Source organism: Fulmarus glacialis, unplaced genomic scaffold (genome assembly GCF_000690835.1).
Source record: "Fulmarus glacialis isolate BGI_N327 unplaced genomic scaffold, ASM69083v1 scaffold6678, whole genome shotgun sequence".
NCBI classification, from domain to species: domain Eukaryota; kingdom Metazoa; phylum Chordata; class Aves; order Procellariiformes; family Procellariidae; genus Fulmarus; species Fulmarus glacialis.
Genome location: NW_009227576.1, coordinates 39,565 through 49,708, shown reverse-complemented (window position 1 = coordinate 49,708; position 10,144 = coordinate 39,565). Strand labels below are relative to the sequence as shown.

General features: G+C 39.0%; 1 protein-coding gene across 1 annotated transcript; it reads left to right on the top strand.

Moving 5' to 3' along the window:
- Positions 1-390: 390 nt before the first annotated feature.
- Positions 391-3,940, top strand: LOC104080707 (sulfotransferase 6B1-like; the record flags this gene model as incomplete). Its single annotated transcript, XM_009583187.1, has 5 exons — positions 391-480; positions 1,139-1,265; positions 2,064-2,158; positions 2,678-2,834; positions 3,810-3,940. Coding segments are annotated over 5 exons (600 nt in total), but the record flags the coding sequence as incomplete, so codon positions are not given.
- Between the last annotated feature and the right edge of the window lie 6,204 nt (positions 3,941-10,144).

Sequence of the window (10,144 nt, the reverse complement as noted above, 5' to 3'; positions counted from 1 at the left end):
ATACTTTTTTTTTTGTCTCTTTTACTAGCTCTTTCTCCTCACCCCTTCTCTCTCTCCTTGAGATCCTTCAGCTTTCACATAGCCCCAGTTGGAGTCTGCACATTACCTTTAGATTTGATTCTTTGTCTAATAGAACATGTTAAATTCATCATCACTGAAGAGAATTAGGAAAAATACATCTGTTTCCAATCGCTTATTCTTGGGGGCTTTTGAAGATTAGAGCTACTCAGAGCAGTCCACTAAGATCCCAGAATAATGCTCACAAAAAAGAAGTACTTCTGTGAGCCAATAATTGTTGATAAGTTTAGCAAGGCAATATTTTATCAGAGGCTGATAAAAGAATACTTGTACTAACTGAACTGTCCTCTTTCCTCCTTCCAATTCTTAAAGCGAATGAACAAATTACCTTCTCGAAGAGTTATATTTACTCATCTCCTTCCTGAAAATCTTCCCAGGTCTATCTTCAAAAATAAAGTCAAGGTGAGTGCTGATTTTAATGTCTTGAAAGCAAACACCCCAACAGATTTTTTTTTTAAAGCCAATTTAGTACTTTTCTGCCAATTATCAGAATCACTTTTACACTTAAGCGTTCAGCCTGGCCATTTCTACATGCCTATTTAAGTACTGCCATTCATCTCACTTAATCTCAGTTCATCCTTATTGACACCTTTGTGTCAGTCTCCACAAGCGAGATAGCGAGATGGGAGGTAGAACAAATCCTCCAGCAGTAAAATGTATTTTGACACAATCTCCTATGGGAGGCATTTCATGGTGTTGTCACAAGTGATGGTTTCAGTGTGTCAAGTTTCAGAGAGAATTTGTATTTTTGTGATTTTTTCCCCACTACCTAAATGATGAATGATGCTTGTATCGAACAAAACATACTTAGATTCTGCATAATTAATTTGATTAATCTGTAAAAGATATTTTAATAATTATAGGCAATCATCTTCATTAGGTACTGAAGCAAAGTGAAATGCTTCACCTTCTGAATTTAGAATGAAATTGCTGATTCTGCAAGTTTTATACAAGATGATAGAAATTCCCCAAACTGCAATTATGAAGTAGATTATTGTTTTTTCTTCATACTATTGTCTGTTATATCTTTCTCTACAAATACAATATTTTTTTTTTCTAGATATTGTTGCTGATTCGCAATCCAAAAGATGTAGCTACATCTTTTTACCATTTTTCCAATGCCATGTCTCCTCTTCCCTCCTATGAGACCTGGGATGATTTCTTCGTAGCTTTCATGACAAAGAAAAGTACAGTATATTCTTCTGTCTGTGTCAATTATTCAATGCTTTGACTTTGTCTAAAAACCTTGCACTTCGTAAATCAGCTTCACTAGGATTTTTTGGTTTACAGTACAAAAGCAGACGTTAAAGACAGAAAGTTAGAAATTTGAACTAAAGTTTACAGTACTTGTCTTACTTCCTAGGGTTAAATTGTTATCAAAACTGCACTTCCACAAACTGCTTTAACTTACACAAACTGATATTTTCTCTGGAAGAAGCCGTTCCTCCTTATCTCTATCTTGGATCCCCTTCACCCCTCCTCTCCGATGTCCATCATCTTGTGCCCACGCAGATGTCTGAACACCTACATGCCATATTGGACCAGAGGAATGATTTGGACTAAGTCTAACACATTAAAAAAGAAAGAAAATAATCCCACTAGTTTAAAATTGCATAAATTCTTCAGTTTGGCGTATCACATGGCCAGCAAAAGGGAGGCTTAAAAAAGGTTTTAAACTGGATTAAGGGAGTCTGTAAGATGGTTTGAATACTGGTAGCTCTTTGGTGGACTCACATCTGTCTTGAAATACAAGTATTACCATACTGACTTACAAATTGTACCATATGCCTGAGACGTGCACGTATCAGAACAGCCTGGAGCAAAACCCCATAATTCCCACAGAAGGGTGTAAACTCTGACATATACATGATTAATAATGGCCATGGCTGAGGGATCAACTTAAGGAATAAAAGTTGGTTTATTTCATAAGGAGCTTGTCTAATCTTCATTTATGCTTCATCTTAGGATTCTTTTGTTTTATTTAGTGCCCTGGGGATGCTACTTTGAGTACCTTTCCAAATGGAACAAATATGCTGATAGGGAAAATGTTATGACAATAACTTACGAAGAGCTAAAAGAGGTGAGGTTACCAATAGTTACAAATATTTTATACTTCAAAGAGCATTTGTTCCTAAACCAATTAACCATTATATTGATGTAGTGTATTCAAAATGCACGATACTGTATGAGATAAACTCTTGTTTTAAGGGAAGGAAATGTGAAATTCAAACTTAAAAGCCTTTTTAAAATTTTGTTTGTGAAAATGATTCTTGTTTTCTCTTTATCTGTGATATAAGCCCAAATCACTGTAAATCAAAATCCCCTGTAATTTTTTTGGGGGAGCTTTTATATATTCAACAGTGTAGTTTTTGCTCAACTGTAAATCATGTACAATCTTGTGTTATCTATAGGAAGACAGCTCATATCTCCTCTGAAATAATTATGGAGAAGAGAAACACTATGTACCACTGCAGTCCTACTGAAGTCTATGAATATTCTATATATGTAGCCAGCAGAGAGATGTAGGGAAGTGCAAACACCCTGGAAAGCAGTGTAATTTCTTCAAATGTCATGTGGTATGTTACATTCCTCTTTTCAGAATCCAGTCCTGGGTGTGAAAAACATTGCTGCTTTCTTTGGGATTTCCCTGACTGACAAAGAGCTTCAGAGCGTGGTAGAGAGGAGCAGCTTCCAGTCAATGAAGAACAACTCACAGAAGACCCATGGGGCATTTGGCAGTGTTCTCTTTCGCAAAGGTAGGAACTCCAAGAGGTCCAGAGATAGAAATGTCATGCTCTCAAGAACTTGGGCCACCCATCCTTTGCTTCTTTTTTGCACATATATTAGCATTACAGATTAGTATCAAGCAGTTTATCACTGTTATGCTTGAGAAGATTAGTCAAGAAGCACTGGTGAGGAAGAGACCCAGCAAGGTTCTGGCAGCAAGCTGCAGCCAGCACGGGAGAAGCAACTGCATAGAGCAAATTTTAGAGGTCCACAGATGACTGGCAGGAAGGAGGAACTGTCATGTGTCTGAAGTCCTCTTCATCTCTGCGCCAAGATCACTGATTCTTCAGCCATTAGAGGCTTACCTGAGCAGGCAAAACTGGGCCAAACTCAGCCTGAGTGACATGATCACACTTTTTAGGAGGGTGTAGGATCTCCTGAAAGGGCCACTGCCAACCCCCTGTTCACACTCACAGGTTAGAAGTAAGCCAAGCATGCAAGAATCAGATACATAGAGAAGGTGAAACAGAAGGGTATTACTTTTGCAGTGTAGTGTAGGGGGGACAGACATGAGAGGGCAAATCTGTCTGTCAGAATCTATTTCTGCATTTTACACTAAAGAAGTCACTGGATAAAAACTCAAGCTGCCAAGGAAGCAGAAACCCAGCTCTGCCTCATGCCAGATGATTCTTAATCAAGCCTTCATGATCCTCCACCTTGTCAGTCATAACTGACTGGAGTAGAGCGCTGCAGGGAAACAGGACTTTAGGCTGCTTTTTTGGACACAGTCACCTGAAGAGGAGTACATTCTTTTGCATTATAGCAGTTTCACAGATCCGTAGCTCCACTGACTTCACAAAATTATATTGGTGCAAAAATGAGTGGTTTTATCTTGAAAACTGGATCAACTCCATTTAGTGTACAATGGAACAAGAATGACAGATCTATAGAATAAAAAATAATAAAATTTCTTGGTTTTCAAGAGTTCCTTTGCTTTTTTGAAGGTGGTATAAGTGACTGGAAGAATCTTTTCAGTGAAGATCAGAATGAGAAAATGGACAAAGCATTTGAAGAACATATAGGAGGAACTAAACTGGGAACAAAGCTGAAGTATGAAGTGTACTGTAAAGCCTGAAGACTAATGAAATGTGGTCAGAGCAAGAGCTTTCCAATTCACTCTCAGATCATCTGAATGTTACATACTAGAAAACTAGATCAAATGATCCAAGCACCTTAGAATTAATGTAATAATCACATTGCAGCAGCCTTTACAGTGACAATGATGAATAGTGGGCTTTTGTTTTAAAGGTGAGATCTTTGGCTTGCTTTGGCTACACTTATTTGCTGAATAAGATGGCAACTAACCATATTCAGATAAACTTAACAGCCGTGATTCAGTAGCTGTCACCTGGAAGGAAATGCCCCTTTTCTCTTTCTAGCCAAATTCAATCTTTCTAGACTACTTATAATTATTTAGTATGTAGAAATTTTTTTTTTGCAAAAATGTTTCAAATCAGGCCACATTTTCACAGAAAAGATCACTAGCAAAAATATGGTTCTGACACAACCTTAATTAATGACAAAGGATATCTTCCCCATGATTTCAGCACAAACTGGATGAAAGTTAGAGGGAGGAGAATGAAGGGGAATGGGGATTAGCATTCTTAGGGATTTTAATCTCTCTGAATGCAGAATTTTAGGATGTATTTCAGATTATGGGCTGGTGTTAACAGGCACTGCTTTTATATAATCATAGAACAGCCCAGGTTGGAAGGGAGCTCGAAAGATCATCTGGTCCAACCTTTCATGGGAAAGGGGGCCTAGATGAGATTATTGCATCTTGAAAACCTCCAGTGATGAGGACTCTACCACATCCCTGGGGAGGTTGTTCCAGTGAATGATTGTTCTCACTGTAAAGAACTTATTTCTTATATCGAGATGAAACCTCTCGTAGCGCAACTTGTACCCATTGCCCCTTGTCTTCTCCGTGTGGCTCCTTGTGAATAGAGAGCCTCCATCCTCTTTGTAGCTGCCCTTTAAGTACTGGAATACTGTGATGAGGTCCTCCCTGAGTCTTCTCATCTTTGTGGCCCTCCTTTGGACCCCGTCCAGTCTGTCTATGTCTTTCTTGAATTGTGGTGACCAGAACTGGACACAGTACTCCAGGTGGGGCCTGAGAAGTGCTGAGTTATCTATAACCATGAATAATTCTCTTTGTGTCACAAAAATCCCAAATAATTTTCTTTTTAATACCATATAAATTTGCACTTGCTCTGCTGAAGATCATGTTTCTACCTGTATAAAGGTTAGTAAAAACCAAAATCATGAAGGCAATGTCTTTTTCTTGTGTTTGAAGAGAGTCCTTAATCTATACACCTACGTGCCACTTCTAAGAACTGCTTTTATGTTTCCCATGCTCCAGCCATAAAATAGGAAACGAAAATGTAGTGAATACAGATGATGTTTCCCACCATTAATGCCAGTGGAGCGCTCTTACCACAAAACTACAGTTAGCATTCCCTCTGTTCATTCTTGATTTACATATGTGCCTACAGTTAAGCTTTAACTTTAATCTATTTCAGTGTTTAAGTATTAATTTATTTCCATAACTGGAAATTCTCTGAAACTGAAGATGCCAAAATTCACTGACATAGCTGTATTGAGAAAATGGGATTGTCAAGAGTGATGGTGCAAGACATTACTATACTCAGCTATTTTGTACCGGCATTGGTATTTGGCACTGTGGACACAGTATTTCAGACCTGTCTGGGGACCAACTGCACTTCAGCCACCTAGAAAAATAGCAAAACAAGATTCTTTAAATATAGTTGAATTAAAAACAGGAAAAAAACACACCCCATTTATAGATCCATCACCCAAGCAGATAAGAAGTAAAAAGAAAAGATACACTAGGAAAGAATAAAGTATTCGATGACTTCTTGCTTCATTCTTCTAAAGCTGGTTAATTCTGCCTGGACACGTAGAAATGCAGAGTTTTCCAAAGAAACAGGAATGCTAGAAATAATACTTAAAAGATTTAGAAAAAATGAATAGATTCAAAAGCAGAGCATCTGAAAGTCCTGACACAAGCCATCTCTGAACAACTAGAAATTATCTGTAAGAGCCCAGAAAGGTACCAGATGCCTGGAGAAGGACATACATAATGGCCGTGTTTAAAAATGTGAGAAAGAAGAATCAAAATAGAGCAATAGACCTTAACTTGATACCTGGAAATTTACTAGCAAAAATGACCAAACAACCAACCATGAAACATTTTGAGGATAATAAGGTGATAAGTATAAACCATGTCAAAGCTGTTCATGTTCCTTCTTTAAAACATAATTTAACTCTTGATTAAGCCATAGACAGAAGATACAATAAATGACAGCATCAGAGAGGTTCTGAAATTATATGACAAAAGAGACACAATCTAGATCAACAAATTTATGGTGTCATATGCGGAGACGACAACTTACAAATGTGGTTATAGAAATAAAATTAAAGTACTGAAAATAGATTTGTGTTCCTAGAAATTCATACAACAGTGACAAAAGGCATCCAGAATCAGGGTCATCAGCAGCAATACTTTCAGGAATATTCACTTGTTTACATGGCTGTTATGAACTTGACTGCAATCGTGTGCTCATGGTCAAACTTCATATACTGGATGACAGCAAAATTGGGAGGACAATTAAAGCAATATCCTTTAGTGGTGAGTCCTGGTCATATTCAACACTGTTCTTAACACTGGTGGACAGACTAATATCTATATCATATATGATTGACTTTTAAGTCTGGGAATCAGAACAGAGGGCTGAAAGTACTGGGGAAAATGGGGAAACAATTCAAAACATCATAACAAATTGAGATGAAGGTTGGCAAACATGAAGTTCAGTAAAGGTAAGTGTAAAATGCTACATTTAGAAAAGAGAAACCAAAGGCACAAGTACTTAATGGGGGCAAACCAGTCATGCAGCAGTTGGCATGAAAAGACCTGAGGAATCACACTCACCAAGGTCTAACATGGTGAAAGTGCAGGAAAAAAAAAGGTCAAATCTTATTCTGGTCTACAGTAACAGGAGGATCATACCTAAGACACAGACAATAATTAATACAGCCTGTGGTTGCAGGTCAGTCTAAAGTGGAGAATGCTGCTTAGGGAGGCTGCAGAGAAATTTAAGGAAGCATCTGGCAGGGAGAAGATAAACATTCTTGATACTTTAGCAGTACAGGGGAAAGGCTAGAAAGTCATATTAAGTCATATTCTAGATCTATACTTGTAGGCATCTTGGAATACAGCAGACCAGCTTTCCATGTTCTTATTGATCCCCTGTCTGCGTCAATTCTTCTTGCATTAATTAAATTGTCACTAAACACTCCAGTTTATGAAACAGGCAAGACTTTACCAAGTCTGACTTCCTTATATGATATTTTTTCCCCAATTAGAGCCACACCAGATTTGAGAGTTACATTCTGCATTCTCACTGGCTGAATCCTATTGCAATTTCATGGCAGCTTTTGAGTTTTCAGACATGGATACTGCACAAGAGCCTTTGCTTGCAGTGAGGCTTTCCAGGCACAGTGGGCTTTGAGAAGTAAATGCAAGTAGCACATTTACTTTAGTTAAGAAGGGGAAATTGTTGATCTTCAAAAACTGTTACCCTTGCAGCATTTTCGGATGAGAGATTATGTAGGTAGTTGTTACCGAGTCTGGGAACAATCTCTGCAAAGACTGGGTGCTACACTGCTCCCAAGGGAAACACAAACTCTATCTGTAATTTCTCAGATAATACTACTACATCACCACTAGTCTATTGAACCAATTAGATTAAAAGTAGTTGGAGAACACTTAAATTAAAATAAACAGTAGATGTGCCCTTGCTGATCTGATGGAAAACCAGACCATGACCTGTTTCTGAAGTTTATCCTCTCCTGCGTCATCCCAGGGCTATGGCTTCAATCTCTTTCTGCCCTTACAATCTCACCCTGAAGGACAGAGCTATTCAGAGCAGTAACATCTCACGTGCTTTTGCTCCATTAGAAACACTCTGTAGGCCCTTGCATTCAGTGGGGTAAGGAGATGGGAGAGGGGAGGATGAAAAAGGCAAGCTGCTATGTCAGAAAATGAACGTGGGCAAGGAAACTTGAATGGATGAGTAACATTTTGAGGGAGTGAAAAGTAAGCAGATGTGAAGGCATTGAGTGTGAGAATCAATTCAGAAAAACTTGGGAATCTCTTTTCAAGGTAAGACATAGTTGGCTGACACAATTGCAGTGGTTTTCAAACTTTATCATTGCCAGATCCTTACCAATTTTCCAAAAATAAAAGTATCTTTCTTTCTGGTCTAGTCTTTTTTGTTACCTGTGATTCCTGAAATTATGTATTTACACTGAAGAGGATGCTTACATTGTATTTCTGTCTGTTTGCTTTAAAGAGGATGAAGAAACCAGAAAAATTATACTAACCCATCTCCCACCTCATGTCCTTTCCCCAGTCCGTTTTCCAAAACAAGGTGAATCTTTGGCTAAGGTAAATCTTCTCTTTATGTTGTACTGCAAATGGTCCTGCTAATAGCATTTCCATCCAAGGCAGATTTTCATGTAGATGAGTTGAACAACTCAGAGTTTTCCCTGGGGACCATGTGAGCTGTGCTACAGTCATACAGCCTCCTTGCGGGGTCACCTGCTTACCCCGAGACACTCGGCTGCTGGGCAGACAGCGCTGGGACTGTGAGTCCCAGCACCCTCGGGACACCTGGGTGCCCTGAGCCTCTCCAGAGAGACAGGGCTGCTCTGAGCCCTCACCTCTGTAGCTGCTAAGCAGCCGGCCAGGCGGCTGTGACAGCATCCAGGGCCCTGCTCATGAGCAGAGATCAGGGTCCAACGGTTAAAGGACACGGAGGCACCCGTGTCCCCAGCGGCTCAGGTGACAGGTTGTTAGATTTCATGTTCAGCTGTTATAGTGATCTGGCTCCCTCAGGATTCAGGCAGCTGGCTCTGAAGGTAGGAGGAAAAATGCTAGTTTCTTGATCCTCATACTCTTCAGTATTGGCAAATGGGAGGAGATTTTCCTTTGCAACTCAGAGTAAACACATGGACAGAAAACTGAAAAAAATAACAAAGCTGCCAGAAGGCATAATACATGAATGGTATTTCCAGTGTTCATGAGTAAAATAGCACAGCTAGAGAAAATATTTCCAATAAAATGGTCTATTTTGATGGTTCTGCATTTCGGGAGAGCAGAAAAATAATTTTAAATGATTCTTTGTAGGTAACTGTAAGCAATCTTCCAGGTCTTACAGTTGTGCTTTTGATATGATACCTCCTCATGCTTAATTAAGCTTGTGTATAGGTTTACTAAGTGTCTAACATCCATTTATGAAGAAAGAGACAAGGATGTGATGCACAGCAGTGTGGAGCTCTCTGTGGGTTTGATATATGGGTAGTGAACGAAACCCATACTATATTCAAGGACGTGAAAGAAAGAAAGAATGAAAGGCCCCTCCACAGGGTAATTCAGCCTTCCTGTATCGCATGTCTCTGTTGGGATGACCTGTGGAGATACCTATTTCTCCATCTCGGTATTCCTTATCTTCTGAAAAGGCAGAATACCAATAACTTCCCCATCAAGAACAATTTCACCCAAAGACGAAATGATCTACATAAGTAGAGAGAAATAGAACTGAAGTCATACAGGTAGAATTTGATTCTATGTTAATGCAGAACGTAAGTATTAGAGCTTTATATGAAAATAACCTTCCTGTAGGATTTGGTGAAGTAAGTGTTTCAAGTGTGAGTATTTAATCATGAGAAGTATGGCTTAGGTGGGACTTGTCCTTAGCTCTGGAGATATCACCTGAAGCGATGATGTTACAGTGACTGACTGCAGGATAGAAGAAGCTGCATCCTTGGGTGTGTACCCATTAGTGGAGTCAATAGCAAGCTAGGTTGAGATCCACTATCCACGTGTCCACTACATGCTGGTTGTCCAGTTTGCAAATTACACTGCATTGCTCACCAGTTAAAAATATTTCAGGGAATATCCTTTTTATAGGTCTTTCTTTGGTTTCATTTAACATTTTGAATGCTATTAGTTGTTGCCCCAGTAGATTCCTGTTCCTAGTATCAGCTGCAGCAAAGACTCTATGTTACTATTTTCAGTTTCCAGTCCTGTAATTTCAAAAGGCATTAACAGAGTACAGAGTTAATCAGTGACTTGTACCTTCATTCCTGAGTGAATGTTCTATCTGATTTGCTAATATGTGCATAAAGATTTTCTACATTGTAGAAAGACAGCGTGTATCTGTTTGTTTGAAAAGAGTTCCACAGGGATACAAAC